The 27,218-nt window shown below is 40.6% G+C and overlaps 1 protein-coding gene across 1 annotated transcript; it reads right to left on the bottom strand.

Moving 5' to 3' along the window:
* Positions 1-425: 425 nt before the first annotated feature.
* LOC104041138 (BPI fold-containing family C protein-like) lies at positions 426-19,771 on the bottom strand. The gene is given in 15 exon segments (XM_064455853.1): positions 426-503; positions 1,303-1,379; positions 2,326-2,392; positions 3,268-3,310; positions 4,721-4,788; positions 5,426-5,596; positions 6,574-6,627; positions 7,594-7,767; positions 9,365-9,456; positions 10,986-11,046; positions 11,135-11,198; positions 11,897-12,052; positions 14,993-15,121; positions 17,253-17,364; positions 19,612-19,771. Coding segments are annotated over 15 exon segments (1,506 nt in total).
* Between the last annotated feature and the right edge of the window lie 7,447 nt (positions 19,772-27,218).

Below are 27,218 nucleotides of genomic sequence, written 5' to 3'. Positions count from 1 at the left end.
TGGACTAGATGATGTGATTCTATAATTCTATGATAATTCATTGGATTTTATAAATCTGTTCCCACTCTTGCTATGCAGTTACAAAGGGACAAATTGTTACACAAAGTTTTGCTAACACTAATGGAGAGAAATTGAATAATGCAAGAACTGGTTCCAAGAATTAATAAAATGTGGTGTCTATAACTCCAGTGAAAAGAACCAGGCACTCCTCATCAGGCTGCAACAGATTTTCTAAAGCATCAATAACACTGTCAGCTACAATCACCATACTAAAAACCAGGAGATTCAGTTTGTGAAAAGTGATTAAGAAGTTTTACTAAACATTAAAAACAGTGACAAAAAGCCTAATGTTATAGCTTCTACTCCATACAAGCCAACAGAAGGAAGAGTACATTTTTCTCTTATGGTTTAAAGGTAAAGGGACATTAGGAGTGACTGTGAAGGTCCTCATCTCCCCCTTCTTCATGTTTGTAGTGAACATCAGTGGAAATCACCAGATAACCCTGAGGAAAAAAGAACATGTAAAATTACCTTACATTTCAGATGGACATATTTAGGGTCAGTACTCTGGGACTAGATCCCATGGTAAGCCCTTCAGCAAGGCAGGAGATAAGAGTGGCTTTATACCTCCTGATCTTTAGTTAATTTTAGGATAGGAATGGGCTCTGAGGTAAGTTAATACAACCCTACAAAAGGCTGAGTAATGCTTACCACAGACACTCAGGCTGCCTATAAGCCTTCCTCAGAAAACAGTCAGAGTAGTGAGGACTCGCACTCAGCGCTCCTAAGCCCTGCTGGGGAGAGCTGTCCTTGTGGTGTCCCATGCTGGCATACCCCAAAGGGCTAGCGGACCCTTTATAACCCACAACTGATAGGGCTGGCGGGGTGGAGGGCTCATTTTTGATCGAGAGTTTGGATTTTATATCTAGCGTATAGTTAAAGCTTTACTGTAGCTGTACGCTTCTGCGGGAGAACTTATCTTGGGCCGCATATCTCCGGGACACAGGGCTCTACCCACCCTGGGGACAGTGATGCACAGACACCAATATGATGGATACAAAATGTCCATTTATTTAGCTGCGTCACACGCTTATATAGCTCTTGCGCTTCCTATTCCTGCCACTCCTATGGGGAGGAGTCTATCTTTCCGTCACATCCCGTAATCTTCCGGTCGCCGATCCCTGTCTATTCCCCTACACTTTACTATTAGCAACTTTTAGATCTACCCAACACAGGAACACACACAAATGCGCAGACCTGAGAAAGACGCTATATTCTTTAACAAGAAATCGGGCTTCTCACCTGATTAATTTTTATTACAGGTCCAGTCAGGGTAGTGTGGGCCAAGGTAGGAAGAGGAAATCCTTTTCCTAGTTTATCTTCGGAAAAGACAAATATAAATATATTTGAGTATAATAACAAAATGCACTTCAGAAGCATCTTTCTCAAGGAACTCTACTTGTTTTGCAATTTCCCTTTAATCAGCCATCCTTGCACCTCTCAAAGGAGCTATTATTCATATGTGCTAAAAAGCAAAAAATCCTGTGAAAAAGTTTCTGCTGTTTCCCACTCTGACTTATTCTCCATCTTCCTTTCACTTTCCCCTCTACCTGATCCTCTAATCCTGTTGGTCCCTCTTATTCTCATCTATCTCTGCCTTCCTGGATCAAGCCCCAGCTCTGTTCCTATTTGTTTTTCCAAACAACTGACTTTTGCATCCCTCCCTTTCATGTCTTTTCCTTCTCCTCATCAACAGCTCACTTCCTTCCTCAGCAGTCTCCTCACCTCTGTTTACCTCATAGGCACCTTCTTTACTCTTCCACCTGCTTCTTTCTACCTTCACCTCTTTCTTCATCATCCCTCACTCTCTGCATCCCACTGAGCTGATTTGCCACTTTGTCCTGCCTGTGGCAGCAGGTGAAGCACAAAGGCAGAGGAGGTGATAAAGTTAGAGATGGTACCCTGAACCCCAAAGATGCAAGTATGCTCCTGCGCTTCCCTAGTCTGGGCCATTCTCTGGTCATGGCTTGACACTGTGGCAGGACAAGACTCAAGCATGTCTCAGCTCTGCTGCCACACTGCATCCAGTGGAAAGGAAATCCAAGCCCAGTGTTTGGAAGGGAGCCAAGACTTGCTCTGTCCCAGCCGCTGATCCAGGTGACTGAGGGACCAGGACTGAACTCCAGCACAGGGTAGACCCAACCAGGTGTAGCCAAACAGACAGAAAACCTCCCATAACACAGTCTTTAAAGCTGGGTACTCCCTTTTGTGGTTTCAGTCCTGCTTTCCCACCAACTCTGCTCAGGAACCAGCCACAATCCTTACCATTGATTACTGGGATCGCTGCACTCCGTAAGGCATAAGACACAAAATTCTCCAGCAGTGACATCTGCTGTGAGGGGGAAACACATTTGGTGATTATTGCCTGATGCCTATGGGACTGCAGCTTGACGGGGGAGTTGGAGCGTTAGAACTGAAGTAACAGGCAAAAAGATCAGAACAGAGCTTGGCAGAGAAAATGTCAGGTAAAAAAAGATCTTTTTTTGGTTTACATTGCAGGTGAACAATACAAAATATACATTATAAAGAGATGTCCATTTTTCTCGCACTAAGTTAATTTTTTTTTTTTTCCTGCATGTTAAGTATCTGGGTTGAACCTTAACTTTAGGAATGAAACCTATTCAACCCCATCAACCCCATTTCAGCTGCCAGGACTCAGTTTTCAGAAATGAACTGTTCTCTGGGTGGCAAGCACTGCCCTGTCCTGGTGCTCTGTCTTATGCCACTGTGATTAGTGTCCTCCTCCTTTCACTTAAAGATGTAGGTTGGGCTTGGCTGCTGCAGAGTCGCACTGACCACTTCTCAGTCTACAGTGAACGACCTAAGCAGTGGCATGGTGCTAGCTCCATGCCTGTCTTTGTGTTGGTACATACAGAAGTGAGCAGAATCAACTATGACGGCTTGCTAGGTCATGCAGACCCAGGCAGACATTCCTCTTTGTTTCAATTAATGTTACACAGTAATAACTCCATAATATTTGAAGCTTCTAATGAGAATCCCCCCCCACCCCAAACACTCCAAGAGGTATTTCCTCTTACTGGAAAGAAAAAGGAAAGCAGAGAATATACTATTTCAGAGCAGAAGGAGCAGTGGCAGATGATATCCCCAAGTCAGACGAAGAATTGTCTAGCAACAAGTTCAGATTAATTTCTTTTATCTCTGAAGGGCTCAGCTACCTTTCCTAGGCACCTGAAACCATCATCTTACCTTAGAGAAGCCAAGAGCGGAGTGCAGCAGGGAGAACTGGAGCCTGAGGAAAAGAATTAAAAGAAGAGGATTCATTAGAAAAGATGAAGGCACAAGTTATGCACACTGCTTGAAGATGCATTTGTGGAATTTTATACTGATTTCATGCTGATTCACATATTTAACTTAACTGAAGACTCTTTGATTCCCAACAGCTTTTAATCAAAACTGTCACAACTACAAGTGAGTTCTAGAATCACTGGGATCTTTCTGATACTAATCTCCTCCTATGGTCATGTGTAGTTTTGGGTTGTAACTATAAGACTTGGGAAATCAGATTTTTCTGGAATTGCCATGTCCTGCAATGGCTGAACTACACATTCCTCAAATGTTCATTATGATTCAAATAAACTCATATCTATTCTTAATCATTATGATTTCCTAACTTTTTCTACTGATGCTGTAATGCATCCTCAGACCACTGGAAATATAATCCCAAGGAAAAACAATATTTTGAAGAACAGAAAACCAGATTCTTCTGTCAAAAGTTCTAAGTGTGTGGCACCATTATTTCTTAAACTTACACTGAAAGGCTCTGATCACTCTAAGTCCTCTCTTCCTGTTAAAAAGGTCCAGTGCCCAAAACTAAGAAAAGGCTGCTCACATTTTTATTTAATGGAAATGTAATAGGTTAAAAAATATCACATATTCTGGAATGCTGCCCCAACCTGGAGTATAGAGATAACAAGAAGAAACACTGACGCGGGCTACTTGCCTGAAAGTCTGTGCTTCTACCCACCTGGTGCATTTAGGGATAAAGGGGCTGTAAACCCAGCCCAGCTTGAAGTATGAATAAAATTTGTTGTAAGACAACTGAGAACCCCCATAACTGTAGGTAACCACAAAACCAGCAAGATCTAAGCAAAACCTAAAAAGCTCTGAGCTTCGCTTCAAACTACAGACACCTTTCTAGTCTCATCTGTTTGATGGCCTGGTATCTGCTGTTGCAGTATGTGCTATGTAGTCTCACTTTTCCCTTCCCCTCATGTGAATGCATACAGAGGGCTAGTTACAGTGGTCCAGTGCAGTGTTTGCACTCTGGCAGTTCTGTTTATGATGCTCAGACATGGCATGGCAGCAGCTTTCAAATAAACTACTGAACTTCATTCTCCAACATTAGCCCAGACTGAAACAGATGCCTTTAAGATAACCAATAAATCCAACATTGCCATCTGGAAAGGTATTTAACCTACAGAAAGGGGTAGCATCACATTGCACAAGAGACAGGGTTGTTCCACAATATTATTATATTTCATCTGCAAGATTTAGACCGACCAGTCTTAGAGCCCCTGTGAGAAAGAAGGGAACTAATTTTCTCATGGTGAAACAAGCACTGTCAGGCTGACACAATGAAGTTCTGTTGTGTCCTAATATTGGGATCATTAATGTTCCTTTCTGAATTTTCCTTGGTTACCTCTTCAGAAGTAATGAGATAATCAACTTCTGTCTGGTTATTGTCAAATTGGCTCTGGTACTGGCTGTCTGCAGGGAAAAAAAAACCAAAACAGTCTTCTGTAACTCTATACACAGATAGATACTGTCTTAGATACAGGCACAAATGCAATTGCTTTTGTTATTGGAAACACAATGTCTAAACTTTTTATTTGGTCAATACATGTAGATAGTGAAATCATTTGTGAATTTCCCGCTTTCTGCCAGCGCCTGATATTGCATGAGTGAAGTGATAATACTGCCCTGATTGCCTCCTTATCATTAGGGTCATTTAAATCCTTGCATGGCTGACATAATTGGTTCACTTTCAACGCAATGAAAAGATGCCTGGGGACACAATGAACTATTTTATAATAAACAAGTTAGGAAGATTGGGCATCTGATAATCACATTTTTATATACTACAATTTATTCTTGAATAGTCACTCAACCTCCTACATGGAAAAATGGGCTTTCATAAGTAGCTCTCTGCACCTGCCTATGAAATTCTACAATATGTGGTGCATGTTTTCTCCCTGTGAAATGCAACAGAACAGTAAGCATATCTGTGGCAAAACAGTACATGCTATTTTATGCCAATCTTTATGATTTTCAAAGGATCTGGAAAATTGCTGTGTGATTTTTCAGCCCCAGCACAGGATGTTATCTTCTAGCTCATGTCACTTACTAGATTCCCTGTAAAGATGTACTGGGTGGTTGAATTTGGAAGAACAGCAAACACTTCTACACAGCCAGTGATCTGTAGGATGCATCTGTCTGCATCTAAACTGACCACAGGTGGTGTTGTAGCCATCAGCTTCAGCAGCACTGGGCACGCTGTTAGGTAACTCAGAGCAATCTGTGGAATTCCAAAGAGGAAAAAAACGTTGAATGCAGAGTTAAGCTTTTTTTAAGCTACAGTTTCTGTGGCTGCATCATAATCAGATGCTATATACCAATCCTCTTGTTAATTAACCTATATTAAAAATACTTAATTTTAATTACACCAACTGAAATGATGAAATTAGTGTTGCATATACACTGAGTTTCAGAGACCATAAAACAAATGATGACGTTTCAGACCCACCAATATTGAACATATATAGAGAAATAATTTAAAGGTTGTTCCTGAAAGGCATATTTTAAGAGGAAGGGATTAGCATTGCATGTTAAAGAAATGAGGGAAATGAATGATTCCGTTAAAAAACAATAAATTAATGATGCTGACAATATAAAGAATTTGGAAAAGAGGGAGCCTTCCAAAACAGCCAATCTTCTGAAAAAACAGAGAAACTCCTAGAGGACAAAACTTTAGTTTGTGATGCCGCAGACTCCAAATGTCATAATTTTATAGTAACTGTTGCCATATTAGGGATTTTTAAAGCATCTCATAGTATCTTAATTTCTTGCATCACATTTATAAACTTAGCTACTCATGACTATTACTTCCCATTGTATATAATCCCCAGTGGTCATAAATAAGATATGTTTGCACAGAGAAGTTGGGCTGCCAATAGCAGAGATACTATCACCTTGAACAGGAACAAAAGGAGACAACTCACAGATGTCTACCATTTGGTCTTTTTAACTGTTTCAGAGACTGAGAAAATCCAGCACTTAGAGGGGAATGACTGAAGAGTAGTGTGATATAGTAAGGAAGAACACAGAGTTATGATGGAGTAGACATGTATGTTTGAATCTTGCACTAATCATAAACTAGCTCAGTTTCCTTGTCTCCTCCAAGCTTTTGCAAATGAGCTAGTACACAGATAATATCCATAAGAAACAATAGCTACTGCTCTTTCTTAAAAGGCCTGTACAAGTAAAAGTACCCACCTCAGGAAGAAAATCTTTGAATAAGGCGGTATTTAGGTTAAAAGTAGTAGCAAGCTGTAAATGAAATAAATTAGATCATTATATCAGCTTGAAAATTAGGTTTTCCTTGGGTAAAAAACATATCATGTTTACTTTAGTTTTAGATAATCCATGTTTTGATTCAGTACTTCCTTGCCCCAGAACGATTCTTAGGGAACGCACAGTGCTCTGTGGGACAGAAGATAGATTTCTCATGGACATGTTTCAGAAGCATGTACCAGTGAACAAGTGTTATTCTTTGAAAGGATGGATGTGGCATCCTGCTTACTTCATGCCTTTGGGACTTTCCTAGATGAAGTACCTGAATCTGTTAGAGGCAGGACTCAAAAATCTCATTTGCACTTTTGCTGCAGACTACTGTGATGATGTTCGTCAGTGCCATTTGTGTCACCGATTTTTATAAAGGCCCTCTTAGCCCTGTTTCAGTTAGCAAAACCTCTTGGAAACTCTGACTACTAATGCCAGTGTGGAAACAGCATTTCTGAGAGGTCTTTTATATTCTTCACTCACAGCTGAAAGTTTAGTTTCCTTGTACCTGCTTCTTGCCTCATTTTGTTGTTCTGTTGTGTCTGAGGGTTTATTCTAGCTCTCAACAGAGCCAATACATTTGTTGTGGGCCTCTGTGCAGCAGACTGTGGCTTCAGTACACTTTTTCCTGTCTTGCCCTTTCCTCTCCTATGTGGAATACATGCAGAGAAAAGCTTTTTTTGGTTCTTTCTGCCACTCCTTGCACACCAGCTCTTTGATGTTCATATCTGTCATTTCTTGCACAGAGCTGCCAAGAAGTTCAGACTTAGGTCTGAGGGAGAGTTTGGCTATTTTATATGCCGACATACAGAATGAATGTAATGAATCCCTCCTACAAGTGGTAGAAGCGTGACCCAAATCTGTGTGAAATGGCAAACATAATGTGTTAGTCTCCTTTGCTGACCATCCATACTGCTGCTATTTGTAATTCTATTACATGCAAATTATACTCACCTCTTCGGAGATGGTGATGTTAAAAGCCCCTGCTCTGTAGTAAGCCAGTGAAGCAGACTTAAGAAAATAACTGGAGACTCCCAGGTATAGCATGGAATCACCCTGGTTTGGGAGAGCAAATGGAGCTGGTGCAAAGGGAGGGTCTGTGTGATTTCCTACTGGGTAGACTGCGCCCTGCAAAGAGTCATTATCAAGTATTTCTAGTTGTAAACATTTGTATCTGTCAGAATGCACCAGCAGTGGTTGAACAGAAAGAATTATTCCTAATCTGAAGAAAAGCCTGACATTAAAGAAAACCTGAAGTAAGCAAATAAGTTTGTGATATGCCCTGAAAGTCAGCAAATTCAGGCTCTATTTGAAAAATATAGGAATCACTGAGAAAATCTGGCCTCCGTCCTTTTAAAGTTTGAATCTGAGCACTCAAGTGAGCATTCTCAACCGCAGCTATGAGACACAGAAAAAAAATCCTCTGGACCACAGTTTTCTTTCTCTTGTGGCAAAGGCACATTTGTTAATTTAATTCTAAGGGTGACATTTCAAAAAAATCTTCAGGCACACCTCAAAAACACTGGAAGTTGCTTAGGACAGGGAGACAAAAGAGCCTTTTATGCCACCTAACTCTTAGCCCTGGTCCAGCTGCCAGTCCTCCAAGACCTAGTTTGGGTGCTGCACATGTGTAGGGCCTTGGTTCAGTTATACTACGAAAATAATTCTTATAATGTGAGAAGGTATGTGAGCTCAGGCCATGTAAGACAAGAAAAGTAAGAACAGACAGTAAGTAGGGTAATTACTGACACTGTAATGTTTGGTAGCTGAAAGATTCAACAGGAAAAATACTTACATGGAAAGGTATAAAACCCTAAGAAAAAAGTTGAGAATTGGAAGATGGCACTCATAACCATCAAGGATCAGCCTTTTCCAAGGAGCACTGAAAACCAGTAGCTTCCCTACCTGATCAATAAATTACTTACAAAGACGTATTTTGTATCCTATCAGGATGTCAGCATGTTAAAGCTTAGCCTGTAAGTTCTAGTTAGCTATAGTAGCTGATAAACAATTGCTTAGTACTTAAGCTATGTATATCCTGCTTACAGTGTTTTTTTGTGGGTGGTAAAAGTTGCTTGAACAAAATAACCAAGAAGCAGAGATTCAACCACATCTCTAGCACAACTTTCTTAACTGAAATAATTTCTGAGAGCCGTGGGGATGCTCTGAATTACAAGGACTGTTGAAGCTGCTGGAAAACCTGGGTGTTGCTGAGATATCTCTTGCCAACAAAAGTGACAAATAGATAAGAACAGAACTGCTGTGCGCTGCCCAAGGACTGTGAGACGTCTTTTGTTTGGGTGTGACTTGTACATATACAAGATGCTGAGTCATCTCAAAACAAATGCTTTCGATTACAATCACATTGGTAACCATCATGGATTATGTATCACTGGTAATAGGCGAAGACCAAGCAGCAGTGGAACAGCTGTGTATCTAAAGAACAATTTTATGCTGTTTATAAAGCACCTCTGAAGGGTTTCAACTCTGAAATAAATTAATTCTAAATAATAGCTTTGGTTAATTAACAAATGCAGTTAATTTATTAAATAAACAATCATATCTGGTTTCCAAAATAGCTCTTGACCAAAATGTCCAAACGACTTATTGCTTTTCTAATTAAATATTGGAGAGGCTGAATGAGACTCTAGAGAAAGAAAATGAATCAACAGAAAAGAGAATCAGAAAAGTCTTAGAAAGCACACTGATATTAAAGACAAATTACCTTCAAATCCAAGTTAATGTGTGATTTGAAGACTGCTGGAGAACTAATTAGGGAATAGTCTATTTGTGCAAAGGCATCAATCTGGCTTAAGACTAGAAGAATGATGGACAAAACCAAAACAGCTGTTATTACAAAAACACATCACAAACAGTCATTGTTTAGTTAAAGGCAAAGGCATTATAGAAATGGTGAATCTGAAGAAGAATGGTGAGAGAAGGAACGAGAAAATTTAAAAACTTGTTAGAAGGGAAAAAATGACGGTATTCCCTCTGGAAAAGTCATTGATTCCTCCTGGTTTAGGCCTTGTTCTCTGGTTGTTCACAACTGAATACACTCCTCAGCAATCTCTCCCATGCAGTGAAAGAAGGAGTATCTAGGGCAGAGCCCCCTTTTTTGTTTTGTGTTTGCACACGAGAACTAAACTCTCCTATATGATTAGTGAAATACTGGTAAGTACTACTAAATACTTTGGAAGATGACATTAGCACATTTTTACATGTATCAGTATTGAAGACAAGGGATATTTGTTTACAACAATAGAGGGCATTTTATCAGACAATATGATTGAAGACTTTTTCTGAAGGGTGCTTGCATGCAACTCCAGTCTGACTGTTATTTTTGGTTGGACTGTAAAGTCTGTTCACACTGTATAAAAATCAGATGGGTTTAAGGAGAAATGCCGAATTCCCACAGAGATTATGAACTCCTCAATATGGCAGCACAGCTTGGCGTGCCCTTGAGCCTGAAGTGTTTAGGTTTGTGCTGCATAAGAAAATGTTCTCGATGACCATGATTTTCAGTACTATTTGCCACTGCGTGGCACATGGCAGGTATAGGCCATTTTAGGAAAAATAAAAGTCTACTTACTCTGCTTCTGAATAGCAGAGCAGATAATAGAAATATCCACAATGCAAAATGAAGAGTGGGAACAAACTATCTGACCTGAATTATATGACTTAGGTGAATTAAATTAATTTGAATTGGTGTAAACTACAAATATTGTTAGTCTTGGAAAAAAACAACAACAAACAAAAGGCAAAGAAAAAAAAAGCTGTGGGATTTATTATAGAATTGAAAATCTTACATATATATGCTTTGTGGACACAGTTGTCTCTTTTCTTAATGCCTTTGCAAGAGTGACACAGGAATTGTTACTGGTGTGAAGCAAGCATGCTTAGTGTGACACTGCCTTCCTGTTATCTCACTGAACTCAAGTTCAAAACAAGATGTGCTAGGTTTACAAGATCTTACAGGGACATTTGCTAGCTCTTCAGTGGATTACTGCTAACTTAGGTTTTCTTCTGTCCACATGACCATAAAGGATCAGCATGGAAATGTTCATCTCAGAAATCTAAGGAAATAAGGTCAACTACAACAGACTGAAAGATTACAGGTGAACTGCTATGGACACAGAAGAAATCTGAATATTGTATATAAGGTGCATGCAAGTGATTTCTAGGGTGGACTCTGGAATAGGTTAAGGTACAGAACAATGGCTGTATTTTTCTTCCTTCACCTTCTTTGTTCTCTGAACAAAGGAATGGTTTGGCATCTAATAAGAAAGGCTACAATTTGAGCACTATGAAAATTACTTAACAAAAAGCTGTTATCAGCAACTCACCCTTATGCTTTCTTAGTTGTGCATCCATCATTTGGATTTTGTATTTGATATTTAGGCATAGCTATATGAAAAGAGAGACAAATCAGTAACATAAGGGCTGTATTTCAACTCCTCCCCTTCACTAGCTGAACCTATCTTTGCAAACTTACATTTTTATCCAATTTGGTGTGAATGGGCTTCTCAAGATAACCAGACAAAAAACTGTTGATCCAGCTGGAGGAAAGGAAATTAACACAATGACTTTCTACCACAGATTGAGATCTTTGTAATATAAAATCTGGCAGACTGGGACGTCAATGTAATTTATATTAATGAGACATGATTACAGTGATATTGGTAGACCGTGCAGTTGACTTTTTATTAATTTATGAGTCTCAGACAAATGCTAGGAGTTTTCAGTCTCGTAAGAGATATTTAGAAGGCAATCTGCAAAGTAGCAAATGTTCATGTTTACGTGTTGATAAACAATACTCAATTAGTCACAATTTGCCTTTGAATAAGACAAAAAAATGTATAGAAAATCAAAATGAGAACTACATTGTTTCGTATTTTCTTTTGAAAGTTTTATTCTGAAATTGTAGGTCAGCTTGTCAAAAGGCATAATCAGTCTAGACCACTTTCATATCTGCAAACGCCATTTGCAATCTTGTATTCTTTAATATGCCCAAATGGCATTTTTTTCATATGCAGTATGTTTAGTCAGCTCATTTGCTGGCATAGGCACAAAGATTAACTGCACTTCGCACACTCAGCAAAGGAGCCTGGTTTCAAAAGCAGACCTTTAAAACTCTATTTTCAAAGCGTTCAATAGTTAGTCGTATCCTGTAACTGGATACAACTAAATGTTAAAATTTGAAAAGTGGCCCTTATGCTACAACCCACGGAGTAATTAGAAAATCTACTGTACATACCTAGATCCTCCATTTAACTTGACTTTTATACTATTAATGCTCAGCTGGCAATTGTGTAGCGACATGGACAAGTGGCCTGTGCTATCCCTTGACACTTCGAAAATAACTGCAATAAACAGTCCTGAGATGGACACAGTAATTCCTCCTTGGTGTTTGCTGCTTGGAGAAAAAATACAAACTCGGTCAAGGAAACATCTACTTTAAGGGAACAGTTTAAGAAACAACCTGTAAATCAAGTTTGAAAGGGCTTTTTGTTTCTGTCATCTAGAATGAAGAATGAGTTTTCTGGGGATTAAAGTAGGCTAGGGACATGCACGGTATTCAAAAACAAATTATATGCATGAGTTTCCAGGACTTGAATTTTCCAGTGTTGTGCAGGATTTGACAAGTTTGCAAAAATGTGACAATTTCACAGCAACAAAAGACATTCCAGTCCTTCCTGACAGATCACCCTGAAGGCCTCTGGGACTGCAGCAGCAGAAGCCAGTTAGATAATAAATATATAACCCAACAGTTCTCAACTTTGCAATTGGTCCACTTTCCTCTTTCCTGTAAGAACTTTCAATAACCCTTTAAAATGTATAAATCCCTCTATTTTTTGTCCTGCCCCAACCCCATTCATTCTGTCTTCTTTCTATAAGAGTCCCTTCTAAGATCCCACCAAAAATATCCTTACACCTAAATTTCAACAAATTTAGGTGTTAGGACTGTGGTTAGGACTTATAGAATCTATAGACCAACCAAGAAGGATACAGAAAGCTGAATGGACGTTAGAATAGCCTCATAAAAACCTCATTTACCATAACAGAACTGGCACCAAGAGCATCACTTTTCACCCCTTCATCCTGATTACTCAGGTTTTGCTTCCCCAGGCATTACTACAGTGGCTGCACCATACTTCGGAGAAAGAGCCCAGCCCAATATGAAGCTCAAACCATACGTCTCTCAGCTTTCCTCTTCATTTTTCAGGCTAAGCAAAAATCCTGCAGAAAGAGGTTGTAATCCCAGGAGATTAATCTTAACCCAGCCCAAACCATAGACTACACCTGTCCAAAACAGTGAGCAGTATTGCTAGTCACAAAGTAACCCCTACCACCACTCCCATTTTCAACCCCACCTTTCAGTCCATATATGTGCATTAAGTGGGTATCTGGAGGAAGGACCACTCTTCAGACCCTCATTTTCCAGTCCCTAACCAAACCTCCACCCCACAAGTCATTAGGAAAAACATTTTCGCAAGTGGGGTTGTGCAGCGCTGGGACAGGTTACTAGGAGAAATTGTGGCATTACCATCCTTGGCTAAACACCACCACTAGACAGCTGACCTGATCTAGTCTGGTGACTGCTCAGTTTTGAACAGGTGACTTCCAGAGATCCTTCCATCCTAGGTTTACCCATACTTCAGTGACAAGGACCATCGCAAAAGCATCTCAGCCATCCTCCTCCTTTTTTGGGCTGCTTGGGAGATGGGAAGAAGCCCAGCCACTTAGGTCCTCTGTTCCTGCATCCTTATATCTGCTCTTCTTCAAGAGGAATCCTGATTCACTGGGGCAGGGTCTCAGCACCAGACCTCCAGGAGCAAAGGGCCTGCCAGGAGATTTTGTGACTGGCAGAGTGCTCTAGGACACAGTGGAGAGGAAGGCTACAGTCAGAGCTGGAAATCCAGGGATAACACTATCACAGCTATAAAGCTGTGATAACACCCGTCTTACTGACCCTGGAAACAGCCCAGGAGGGGTGGGTTATCAGTGGTCTCCCTTGGAAAGCTCATTTCAGCTGGTCCCTCAGTCCGCTATGCTGAAAGCAACACACAGGACTAGGGAACAGAGGGGATGAAGAGTAGGGCATATTCTGGATCTATCTAAACCTACAGCCACTCAAAAAACATCATATTGAACAGAGCAGCACAGATTGTTCCTTCTGCCCCTGAAAAAGGCCAGAAAAACCCTTCAGCCCCTAAACTCCGCCCGAGCTGGCTTTGACCACCTCCACCACGATCTGCTTCGCCAAATCCTGCATACCAGCTCCCTGCCTCCCTTGCTGTCTGGGAAGTCTTTGGAGTTTTATACATCTGGGGTCTCTCCAGATTATGCCCAGGTCCTTATCCTTCAGGAAGAGGGAGAGGTGGCTTCCTGTTTGGGATTAGCTGATTTGCCCTGCTGAACACAGTATCCTTTTCCTCACAATACTGGCCTGACAGAAGGAACAACAGACAGGTTGGGGGCACTGTGACAGCAGTTCCCAGCCACCAGTACTGCAGCTGAATGCAGAACTGCATGTCCATGCTCTTTTGAAATCAGGACATGCTGTCAAACTTGCAGCCTGGTGATCCATCTTGCTGTACTACCTGGCTCGCAAATAGAACAATGCCTACTGCTGTTACCAGTTACCCCATTAACCCAAATGGTAGAGATTAGCACCTTGCAAAATTTTCTGATATCCCAGAAATTTTAGCCCACCCCTCATCCCCAAGAAAATCCAGAATATTACATTATAATTCTATAGCAAAGATGATGAGATAAAAAAGTGGAAAAATCAGTATGCAATCATGTCATTAAAGATAATCTCATACTGCACAGGCTCATGAAGCTAACTCAGCTTTCCATAGTGACCTGAATTCTGGAGTTTCTGAAGTTCTGAATGTTTGGCATTGTGACAGTGCCCTTCCTTTAAAAGCAGCACTTTGAAAGACAATATACACTGTACCAGAAAAATAGATAATTAACTATAGAGTCAACCTTCCAGTTATACTATATGAAGAAAACAACAAAAATTCTGTGGTCCTGAATATTCATGTAATATCATGTAATATAGAGTTTGGACAAATTGAGCACGCTAACAGATGTCTGACCTGATACCTCCCAAAGAGACAACCTGTGGGGTAGAATAATTAAAAAAAACCAAACAAACAACAAAAAAGCAGTAGTTGGCAGGGGATGTTTCCTTCTTAAGAAGTTTATTAAAATAGATTGTTGTTAAATGATAAAGTATATATGACCTGAAAAATAATAATTACCAACTATATTTCTGAATTTCAGTTGCAACCCTTCTCTCAGAACAGCCCCCCGCACCTGTATCACACTGTACAATACTTACAGCAGCCATGTGTTCATTCTCCAGTCTGCACTGATTGTAGCAGAAGCATGTGCCACTGACAGACTAATGCCAGTGCCAGGAATAAAGGAAGCAGAAGTTTCTGGGAAATCTACAGCATTAATTCTGAGCCTACAGAATACAGAAAGGGTGATATTAGACTGCATGTCAAAAGAGTGAAAAGGACTTCTGATCACTGAAAACCCTTCTGCTGTAAAAGGCAAAGTCTATGCTTTGGCAAAAGAATTTCTCAGAAATGACCGATCCTTATATATTTTAGGAAAGAAAGACACCTGTACCTTTACACTTAGTAGCATCCTTGGTATCTGCCCACAGAAAAAAGGATGCTTGGCCAAAACAAAAACTTCCCCTCAGGATAAAAACAAACTCCTTAAAGTGAAATGTGCTTGCTGGGGTAAAATAAGTCTGAGTGTTAAACCCAGATGCTACATCTATAAATCAATCCAGGTTGTCTGAATGCTAGCATCTGCTGAAGAACACAGAAGTTTCTCTTTCCCCATTCTGTATCTCCTTGCCTTGCCTCAGCAAAGGGCCCCGGAGAGGATCCATTTTTCTAAACAAAATCTTACTTGAAGGTTTCCCTGCCAAAACAAATGTTTCTGATACAGAAGAATATTGTCTTGCAAATGGGTGTGTTGAATTGAGCTGAACATTGTGAAGATATCAGCTGTAATCTTATCATGTAGTACATATTCCTCATTGTTTCCTGGTATCTGGCAGATACAGATACTGAAACAACTGCCTTTAATCTACTTTCCCCAGGGCAGAAGGCACCGGCTACTTTTAGTTAAAATGACCATAATTTTTCAATAACATCTTGGGCAGCAGCAAGGCTGCCTTTAGTAATCTTGTTTGCAGTGAGCTAAAATCAGATTATCCACTGGGAGGATGGCCAATTTCAAGAACGATGGTTGGGAGAATGAATTGGGGCTTTGAAGATCATATAATAATTAAGGTTGGAACAGTACCTCAGGAGATTTTCTGGTTCAACCCCCTACTCAAAGCTGGGCCAACTCAGGGGCCCTGCCCACTTCAGTCTTGAACACCTCCAAGGATGAAGATTCCCCAACCTCTTTGGGCCCTTGTTCTGGTGCTCCCTAGTATTTGTTCCTAGCTTCTAATTGGAACTTTTCCTGATGTAACTTATGTCTGTTGCCCATGTTCCTTTCACTATGTAACTCCAGAAGAATCTGTCTCCATATGCTCTATAATCACCACCCATCAGACAGTGGAAGACATGCAGTAAGACACACACACCTCCACCCCCATAGTCTCTTCTTCAGACTGTCCAAACACAACTCTCTCAGATGTGCAGGGATTAAGGTTGCAAGGATGGTACAATACAGTGAAGCCTGCCGGAAAGCAGGCTATTAGGAAATTAGGGATAGATGAAAGATGCAGGCCCTACCCAGCAGAAAGTACATGAAGTGTCCCAGATTATTATTTCTTGCTTTAGGTAATTTGTAAGGAAAAGGAAGTAAAATGCTACTGAGTAGCAGAGCTTGGCTTGATAGTAGTATTAAAAGGCCAGAATTTTCTGGTTTTCTCTTTATAGGCTATTGGAAAAGCTTTAATAGGAAGATGGGATTGAAAGCAGTAGAAAAACCTTTTATATTAGTCTCCTTATTTGGAGACATTGTAGGAACTCTATAAACATCTTTTTCTACTGGTTGATCCTGGTACAATGATTTTCCTCAGTAGGAAATAGGTATTGAGCCCTATCCAATCAAAATGCCGATTTACCATTGTAAATCCATCCAAAAGGATTCTGTAAAAGTAATCTTCCTGCCATGTTGGCCCAGAAACACTGTCCACCTGCACGCATTTTCATCTTATCCCTTTGTTGGCTTTTTCTCATCAAACGCAAACAAATTACTTCCACTCCTGAGGTCCTTCATAGTAGCGGACTGTTAATAACACCAATTATTCCCTCTTTTCCACCCATTTCCCCTGCTGTGTCATAGCCATGCTTACACCTACCTTGCCCCAAACTCTGAGACAAACCAACTGAATAAAACAGCCAAGGTGCTCCTTAAGAAGCTTTCTAAAGCTCATCTCTGAGTGTGGTAGAAGGAAGTACTTATAAAACAAATCAGTGTTTGGGCAGTGGGAGCAGAGTTGGATGAACCATTAAAATTTTACACTGAACAAAAAAGGCTGCATAATTATTACTATGCAGTAACAATATTATAAGATGTTTCATCCTAATCCTAAAACTTTGAAATATATTTCCTCTACTTACCTTGAAATTACATAGTTGACCTTAACAACAAAGAAACTCTCCTGCCCACTCAAGCTTGGGAAGGTCTCTTTCAATACTGTTTGCTTCAGGAGCTCCATCCCAATCCTCCTGCCTACAAGGGGACAGAGGAAAGCACATGCCTTGCAGATTGGATTCAGGCACCCAAAGGTCCAGATATGTTGCCAAATAATTTAATCACTTCTAATATAATTCATAAAAACCTCTGATTCTTAAATCCTACCGAGACCTCCTTCCAACTACTTATACACCCATTTATAACTACAGTTACCCTCACATATAAATCATTTAACCAAGATCATCTTGTCCCTGACTTGTATTTTATATTCTAGAACTCTTGTCAGGTTTGTGAAACTGTTATACTTCCTTCACTTCACTGCAATGTGGAAAGCCTTGGGAAATGCTTGGTCATCACCTTTGCCTCAGATTGTCTCCTACCTGTTGAAGGAAAAAGTCAGTTAAGAAGCAGCAAGATGACTTCTATATGTAGTGTTTAGTTGCTGAAAAAGTGAGATATATGCATCTCAAGTACTGGTATGTCAAAAGGGGAACTATCTGGATTATTGCTTGTGTACAGGAAGTTGTTTGAGGTTTAAAGACAACCCTTTTAAATGTTTTCTTCCCATTTGTTTCAGAGTACATATGTTTTGTCACTGCACATTATCCATTACGGCATGCTGCAGATCTTTGACTTATTTCTTTACCTTATCTCCTTGCTTTAAGGAATCCCTACTTTCCTGAATGCTTCAATGCTCCTCATGCATTGATAATACAAACAGACCCTATCATCAACAAACAGAATATTTTTAAATCCCAAATTCCTTGTGTCTTTCTTCTTTTGGCTCATCTTTGATGAAGACACTGCTAAAACTTTAATACTGAATGATGTTCCCCAGACCTCAGTGTATTAAAAAAACCAAAGAATTGAAATCAGTGATAACTCAGCACTGGAAGACCGTTTTATAAAATGCATCTTTTATGAAGGAGAGGTAAGTTATGATTCCCTGGGAATTTCTGCCTCCAAAGCAAAATATGGGCTCTGACTGAAATAAATTAAAGCACTCTTACGACTGTCAGCGGAGGCAGCCAGTGATCCCAGGTGGAAATTCTCTTAAGGTTCTTGCAGCAGGCAAAGAGCATGCAGACAGGATCTATTGCCTCAGCCTTCAAATCTCATATTAAGGGAAAAGACATGACAGGCGCCATGCTCTCCAAATACAAGAAATGCCTTTGGGAGGTGCACTGGTAATGTCTATTTTTACTACAGACTACAGGGGTGTGCAAACTTAGTCTGTCTGTTCAGCGCTTACAGGCCATGCTCAATGTCACAAAAACTGCTGGGCTCACACTAAGAAATATCAGGCTGAATTCTCATTTCTAGAGGCATGAGAGATCCCTAGGGAGTGATTTCTCCTGTGTGTCATAAAAAGATATGGAGATCAGTTTTGTTTTAGGTGACTGATGTTTGCCTTGCACTTCTCAGCTCCTTAGAAGCCTTTAAGACAATGCTCATACAGAGAAATAAGTGGACCTGATCGTTGCTTTCATCTCAAAGGCATAAACCCTGAGCTTCTACTTTTCATCTCACAAGCCCATTGTTTACCTGTCAGCATGTTCAGTACATAAATGACGATTAATCCTTAGCATGACCCAGCCTTTGTTGAATTTGTGCCTTGTTAACCTTTATTATTAATATTAATTCTATAGACAATTGAAATTATACTACATGCACTCCACACCCACAGAGTAAGTCTTAGGTAAGAGACAGTGAAAGTTAGCATGATTAGAAAGAGTGAGGAAAATATATTGTGGAAATTGCTGATATTCTGTTAAGGGGCAGAATCATGGCAAACAGTTACTAGATTTATTTGAAAGAATGGCACATACCGATGCTATCCCATGCCAAATGGAGGAATGAGAGTGAAGGTGTGCAGCTACGTGGTAGTTCTAAAATTCTAGGTTTTTCTCCAGTTATGTTGTATTATCTTCAGTTAAATATTGCACTTTCAACCAGGGTTTTGACACTTTTAAAAAAGGAGAAATTACATACCGTCTTACTCTGGTTCTAAGAAAGTAGATCAATATGGGGAATGTAGCAGAAACACTGTTGGACTCTAGGAGAATGCAATCAGCAATGCAAGGATAAATTCACAACTGGGGTGCACAAAAAGGAAGGAAATAAGCGAGAGAAGAGACAAAGGGTGTTCCTGGTGTGAAGTGACAAAAGGAATTTATTCTATCGCAATATTTAAGGACCTTGTTTCTACATTGAATCTTTATTAAGGAACTATATTCTATGTATAGAGTATGATAAATTAACTTCTGGCACTGTTAGACATACCGTAGTCCAGCCCCTTCTGAGTAATCCTCACTTTAAGACCAGGATTAGCCTCAAGCCGCAAGGACAGCCAACACAGCAGGAAGGAATACCATGTCTTTAGCATCTTCTCTCCTTTGTCACAGGGACCTGTTAACAACATTTATGATGCAAATGTGATCATAAATGATGCATACCATGAGTCGTAAAAAATCTGTATCCATCACTTCCCTCAGTGAAACTGGGACAAGGGTGGATGGTCAAGAGAGGTTTAGCCAGTAATTTTACTGCACGAAGCAGTCAGTGTGGTAGCAGACACACATTTCCCATTAATTGGATAGCACTTTGGTAGGCATTAGCTGTTGGTGAGACTGAAGGGTTCTGCTCCAGTGCTCTAGGCTTTCCCCACACCCATGTCTTGGCTGGTTTATTTTACCTTCTGTCCTACTTCCTGCAGAGTGAACATGACAGGGCAATCCCCACCAAGGAGGAGCAGGTCTGTCCTCTTAGAGAACAACACTCTTACATACACACCCCCTTGGATATACTGGATTTGCAGGTCCAAAAGATTTTTAACTAAAGCAGCTGGTCCAATAAAATACAGTAGGCATCCCTACAAAACTTGCCTCCCTGTTACACACAAACCTCTGACTTAATCCAAACACTGATACACGACATTGACTAAATCAGGTCACATGAGAAGGGAATGCAATGGTAGATTCAAAGCACACATGGGAATTGCATGGTGATCACATGGGAGTAGAGAAGGGTGTCCTGGCACGAGCCTGCAGGGCAGTGTCTTTGAGTGCAAAGTGCGACTGTGAGCCACTGCGTGGTGGGACATAACCACACAACACAGATTCACAAAAGCTGTGACAAATTATTTCTTTCTGTTACACTTTCCTAGTACAATAGTAAGGTTTCTTCGTTCAAAATTCTTGCATTCGTCCTGATTTTCACTACCAATGACAGCCACTGCTCAGTTTCCTTGAAATAACAATACTGTTTCTCAGGACAACTTCAAGTCTTGCGAGTGCTGCATTAGGAAACTGTTTATTAGGGACCTATGGTAACCTTACTCTGGCCTTACCACTGAGGAGAGTGGCACATCTTTTTCTAACATGTCTGACTGTAATCATGGTACCCACCTATGTACAAAATTATGCTAATTAATAAGTAGCAAAAAGGTCTTGCTACTTTCCCAGGCACTCCAGCCTATAAGGGCATCCCTGGATTTCTAATAAGTACCATATTGCCTTGGACATAATCTGCCAGAAAACATATAAAAGCATTTAAAAAACCACACAAACCCTCCCCTCAAAACCGCCCCAAACCCAACCACCCTTTGGTAGTCTTACTCCTGCGTTGGAATTAATATTACCAGGTCAGACACTTAATGGTTGCAAATCCAAGATCTACCCAGTACCTCACAAAACACTGCTCTTTGGCGGCTTTCTGAACTATAACACAGACAAAATGCATTATCAATATTCCCCTGCTATCTGTTCTCTGAGGAATCCTTACTATGTTATCCCAAGATACTATGCAAGAAAAAGTGGTTTCAGGGAAAAAACATTCTGAAAACATAATCCACATTGTGACAAATTTTGAAAATCCTCCTTTTAATTGGTTGTTCCATCTCAAGTTTTTATGCCTTTTTGGTTTTCACTATTTTAAGCAACTCAAAATAAATAATAACATTAAGGTAGCAATGTTATATTATGCAGAAGAGCCAGCTGGAGTCAGAAATCTTAAACTTTTTCCAAAAAGTGTCCTAGCTTTTCCTGCAAACATGCCACTTTCTATCCTGATTAATAAGGGTCAATTAAAATCAGTATAAAACCAGAAAGATGTTTTTTTCTACCATTAAAGTACATAGATCTTTACTAGTATTTATCTAGCAGGATTGCTAGAAGCATTGATGCAGGTGAGGTACCTCATTCTCATTGAATTTCATTCCCATTGAGGAACAGAAAACAACAATCTTAGTCACTACTGTGCTTTGTAGTTAATAACTACTTGTTTGGACAAGCTGAAAGAACAAGCAACAACTGAAGTGCCATGGCAGTAAGAGACTGTCATTTCATATTGCTTTCTCAAACCAACAAGGCTGATGTTCTTGGTTTCTTTTGCACTCCAAGGCTGATATTCTTGGCTTCATCAAAGCTCCAACCCTCTGTCAGATGCTAGGATTGATTGTACAAGGTTAGTCAGATCACCGAGACAGACAGAGCTAAGGAGATGGGACATGTCAGCTGCCTGATAGTCTAAATCAGAGCTGCCAATTGCATTGTCGATGACAATGGATGGCAGACAAACTGCTCTGATTTTTATCTCCAGTAACTGAGCATGCACCAAGCAATTCCTCGATGTAAATCATTCTCTTAATTCTTTTGTCTTCTCAGAGATAGTGTATTCAAGTAAGTTAAGCAGAGAAAAAAGATAAAAAACTCCTTTGTTTCAGTCTGTGTACCTGTCTCACCCTAATGAAGTACTCTACTTACCAGTCTGTAGATACCACATTGGGTTTCTCCTTTGTGAAGAGTCTGCTGCAAAAACTTTAAATAAAACTTGCAATAAAGATTACAGCTGAAATCGGGTTAAGAACTAAGAAAGCTTCTGATGCAAAAAACCCCACCTCACTATCATTGTCTTGTACAGGTTTACACAGCCATAAAAACATACTATCTTAAACTGACCAACCTCCGAAATAGAACAGAGTATCAAAGCATTTTGTCCTTGTCTTGCCTTGGTCCTGCACAAAACCATCTTACTTGCAGCCCACAGAAGAATTTCTTTCACTTCCAAAAATTCAGAAATGAAACCTCAATAGTTAACACAAGACAAACAGCTCTCTAACATGATAGCAAATACAGCATCTACCCAACCTGAAGTCCAGAAAGAGCACTTTAGTTTCACAAATATCTCTGCTGTTATCACAGAACTGGGACTGATTTTTCAGTTTCTCCCTTGCTCCGTTGTTTCTAGTTACTCTGCAGCGTGCTCAAGAACTGGTAGGGTTTCCGCAGCTCACTCAACAATGTCAAATCAAAAAGGACTCAATAGCTTCAAGATTTTAACCCTTCAATACGCTGATATTCCATATGGAAGACTACCTCTGAGGGAAAAGGAATACAAAATTTGTATGGTTGATAAGATATATTGGTGGGAATGCTTAAATAAACCAGCAAATGATACAGACAGGAGTTTGCTAAATGACATAAAAGCAGGTGATCTCCACCTCTCCACAACCACTGGAAATACCTATGAAAAAAAAAACAACAAACCCTCCAGTAAGTTCCTGTTTGTGGTTTCCTCCATTCAGTGTGGAAAGCAATGCTATCCACATCACAACTCATGAGGTAGCAGGCAATCTAGCTCAATGAAATCTTCAAACAGAATCTATAGGAGACAACAGGCATCCCTGCCCCCACATGTTATATCTGTGAGTAGGTCTGGGGACACCCCAGTCTTTTGGAGTCTTTGCAAAGGAAGCTTCTCCTGAGCGTGGCTTGCCTACCGATGGCCTTCATAAAGGTTTTCAAAGCCTTGGAACAGAGTTGCCAGAGAATAATCTGTGCCAGGCTGCAAAATAAGTGACATAGCTGCAATGCCTACATAGAATCCGTTAACAACGGATAACTACATAAGGGAGGCAGTTTCCTGGTGAACTGATGGAAAAAAACCCACTTTCCACTGTTTGGATACATTGAGTTCATGTTGCCGATGTCTGTAACTGCCCAATCCTAGCACCTGAGCCAGGACTACTACGTTCATTTTTACCAAAGTCCATTTAGCAAAAAACCTCAGTGCTCTTGTTCTAGCTTTGCACTGCACACCGCCCTCACAGCTAAGAATTGTGACTGTGCCGGTGCCCAAGAGGCAGGGGAAGAGTAAGAAACATCGAGACCTTGAACAGGAATGCAGCAGGCATTATTTGTCTGTGAGTTGCCCAGATTCAGACCTGAGTCCATCATTTGCGTAGGTCTATTCTAAGCTTTCTTCTCTGCTTTTCTTCTAGTTGTTTGACTCACTCATTAGTCTCTTGTACAACCATTCAGTTGCTTTCATGGAGCTGTCAGGAGGAGGCACTGTCTCAACCCATGCAGCCCCTACCCTGGCTCTGTATAAATTGCCGTCTGGTAAGAACTTCTAAGTCCTTCTAGATTCCTAGAAGGTGGATGCAGTAACCTCACTAATAAAAACCTAATCCCTTTGGTTCATCACAAGACACAGGAAATCTTCTGAGATGAATTCTGAGAATCTTCCTCCATGGGTGGAGCCTCCTTTTACTATCCATTGAAGTGTGATTTTGGTTGGCTAATGCAAAGATACCAAACTGTCTTTGATGTGCCACTTTGACGATTTTTGCTCTGCACAAGACTTTCAGTAACTCAATATGGGAAGGAAATATATAAATCCATGAAAACATGGTGGTAGCTAAAAAGGTCTGAAGAAAACCCACTGAAAGGTCCTTCACTCCACATGACCAAGATTTTAATCAGAAACAGAGAAGTTAAGAGCCATGTGAGCAAACTTCAGACACTGCTTAAGGGTCACCTGTAGACAGCCAACCTGAGACTGGTGTAAAGCAGAGCTCCTCTCCATGTATTATCTATGGAGTGCTAGCATAAAGGGCTTAAAATATCTTTTAGGAGTAAAGTTGACCATCATCAAGCTGCAAGAAGTTAGGAGGTTCTTTCCACTGGCTTTGATTTGAACTTCCTCCCCGACTGGCACACTTAAAACAGTACTTCAGACTTTCACTGGATCCTGATGATCCAGCCTTCATATCCCTGTCCCTCTTACTTCACCATCTCTCACATCTTTCGGTGTGACCCTAGTCACTCAAAATATCAGTATCATAAGGGTTAATATATGCACATATATATTTATTTATACATATTATAAAATACAGTCTTTGTAGAGCCAAGTACAAAAAGAAAAATAATGGAAAAGGTCCACTGGCTGACAGCTTTATTACTACACTTGGCTTTCAGGAAAAAAAATAATTCCATGAGGTATGTAACTGAACAAAAAAAACGTTTACTTTTTATAGTTCTCTTCTGCCACGGCGAGTTGACTGCAGGTCAACAGGACTGGAGCTATACCAAGTTTCAAATTTCTCAAGAGAAACCACTAGGGCTATGGACAGGGCTGATAAGCACACAGGTTTCCTGTACTGTTTTGACCCAGTGCCTTTCCTAGCCTGAGGTCAACTTCATACATGGCCATTGGAGGTCTCCTGCCTGCAGACTGAGACAAAATGAAAACAATGGAGAAAAATATTACTCATCAAGTAACAGCCCTTTTAGAAAGATGTGATGTGTGAGGGAAAAATTATGGCCTTTTTGGGTCATTGAAATTTGCACAGACAAACTTGAAAGCTGTGGAAAATGTTTCAGCCTTTCATTATGATTATTTCTTAGGAGCTTTTCCTGTTTAATACTTAACTGCTGTGTGGAAAATGTGTCTAAACCTTACATTGTGGTATGACTCATAAAATTCAATGGAAAATTTATCAGAATGCCAGCAGAAATGCTCACTTATAACTGGTATAGCTGGTTACCTAATGAGTACTACAGCCAGCTCCTGAGAAACCGAACCAGCATACTTCACACAATTACATTAGCTTGTGCAAGCTTCTGAAATGCTGCTTCTGCTGGAAACATCACAATGGTGCCCATGAACACTCATACTAGGGAAGCTTCCTCCTCTCATTCTGAAGAGTGCAGACTAAGTTGCCCTGGAGCCAGCAGGAACACAGGTGGCCAGGTCAGGGACAAAATCAAAGGATAAAACAGAGCAGTACGTCCATGGCCAATGGAAAATGGTCATAATGTTGAGGCAGCGGCACGACTTGCTGTGGGTTCAACCCTCTTCAAGAGAGAGGAAAGCAAGAGTTTCTGACAGGCATGATGCTCTTGGTCCCTCCTCACGTGTTCCTTCCACTCTTATCCCCTGCTGCCGCAGCAACCTGCCATTCTGGATTCGTCCAGGGTGTCGCCCCATTTGATGCTGATGACTGCACAAGCACTTCTCAGACTAGGGGAGTAGCAAAGGGCACAGCAAGCGGCTCAGGAGATCACTTGTTCTAATACACACAGCTGAGGGCCCAGTATGTAACACCAAGCCGCTTGTCAAGAACATCAGCCCTTTGATTGTTCAATTTATATTGTGATATATTCTTCCGTTTCAGTAGTCTCTTTGCCTTTCCTTATATCACCTTTGTCAATACAAGCCTCTCCTTTCCACTGAGAAATTTACTGACATGTTGAAACCAGAAGATGGTTGCTGTTGAGCTTTAGATGCATTTGACAGCAAACTCTAAAGTGAAGTTTAGTAACCACATTTACCTGGGTTGGATGATCATGTCCAGATGGAACGCAGGAGGTTTCACCTGTAGCCCAGAACAGAATTTTTTGAAGTTTCAGTCTGCTTTTTCTGACTGGCGCCATAAGTGCTGAAAAATCAGACAGGGCTGATCCCATAAATATAGGGTTGAGCAATGTGAATAGTGCCATAACAAGCAGTTGTACTCGGTGGTAGCTGTGCAGCCTAGGTCTTTCAAGTTCTTTACCTCTAGTTATGTTAGCATTATGTTCCTGGAAAGTATCCCAATTTTCCTGCACCTCATAATTCTCATATTATTCCTTGTGTGGAGAAATGCGATGTAAGTAAAATATATTGTTAGAAGGAAAAACAAGATAATCTAAAAATAAGCACTGTTTAAAAGGTACCTCTGAATTCACTGTTTTCTGAGGTTTAATGTACTTCATTAAACCAAGTAAAACCTTAAATAAATTGTTGAATGAATGAATTGAATGATTCCCCCCTCTTTGCCATTACAATTCTGCAAATTATGTATTTCTAGATTAAGTCCAGTATACTTTTTGAGAAGCCCTAAGATGTGGGGAGGAACCTTTTTTTCCAAGTGTGACAGAAAAAGGGGAACAAAAGCCCATACACTAAAGCTTGTGACACTTTGTATTTTTGGTAACATTATTTGACTGCTTGACTGTGTGCATTACCTCTGAGACAACAATCTGTTAGTCTGCTTTAAAAAAAACAGGCTCCTTTCTAAAACAAAGTGCTCTTGGGGGCAGTATCCTGTTTCAGCCCTTCCCCTAGCACCTTTTTTCCATGAATTTCACCCAGAGTGTAATGCCCAGCCAGTAGCAGGCTCTCCCTGGCATTTTTTGTTTTAGAATAACACCTAAACTTGTATTGCACTGAAGAGGAGAGCAAAAAGTGGCCCAGCTGAGCCCCTCCACATGGTGGCAGGCAGCCCGCCTGCACAAATCACTCCCACCAGTGGCTTATCCCCCTCCATGCCTGGTGGGCATAAGCCACTGCTGAACAGCAGCAGCAAAGCAACCTCATGGAACCATAGAGTGTCCCGAGTTGGAAGGGACCCTCAAGGATCATCGAGTCCAACTCCTGTCCCTGCACAGGACAACCCCAAAACTCACACCGCATCTCTGAGGTCGTTGTCCAAGTGCTTCTTGAATAGTGTCAGGCTTGGTGCCATTGCTGCCCCCCTGGGGAGCCTGTTCCAGGGCTCCACCACCGTCTGGGTGAAGAACCTTTTCCAATATCCAACCTAAACCTCCCCTGGCACATTTTCATGC

This window comes from Phalacrocorax carbo, chromosome 1 (genome assembly GCF_963921805.1).
Source record: "Phalacrocorax carbo chromosome 1, bPhaCar2.1, whole genome shotgun sequence".
Taxonomy (NCBI): Eukaryota; Metazoa; Chordata; class Aves; order Suliformes; family Phalacrocoracidae; genus Phalacrocorax; species Phalacrocorax carbo.
Note: the sequence above shows the minus strand (reverse complement) of the source record. Positions and strands in the feature narration are given on the sequence as shown.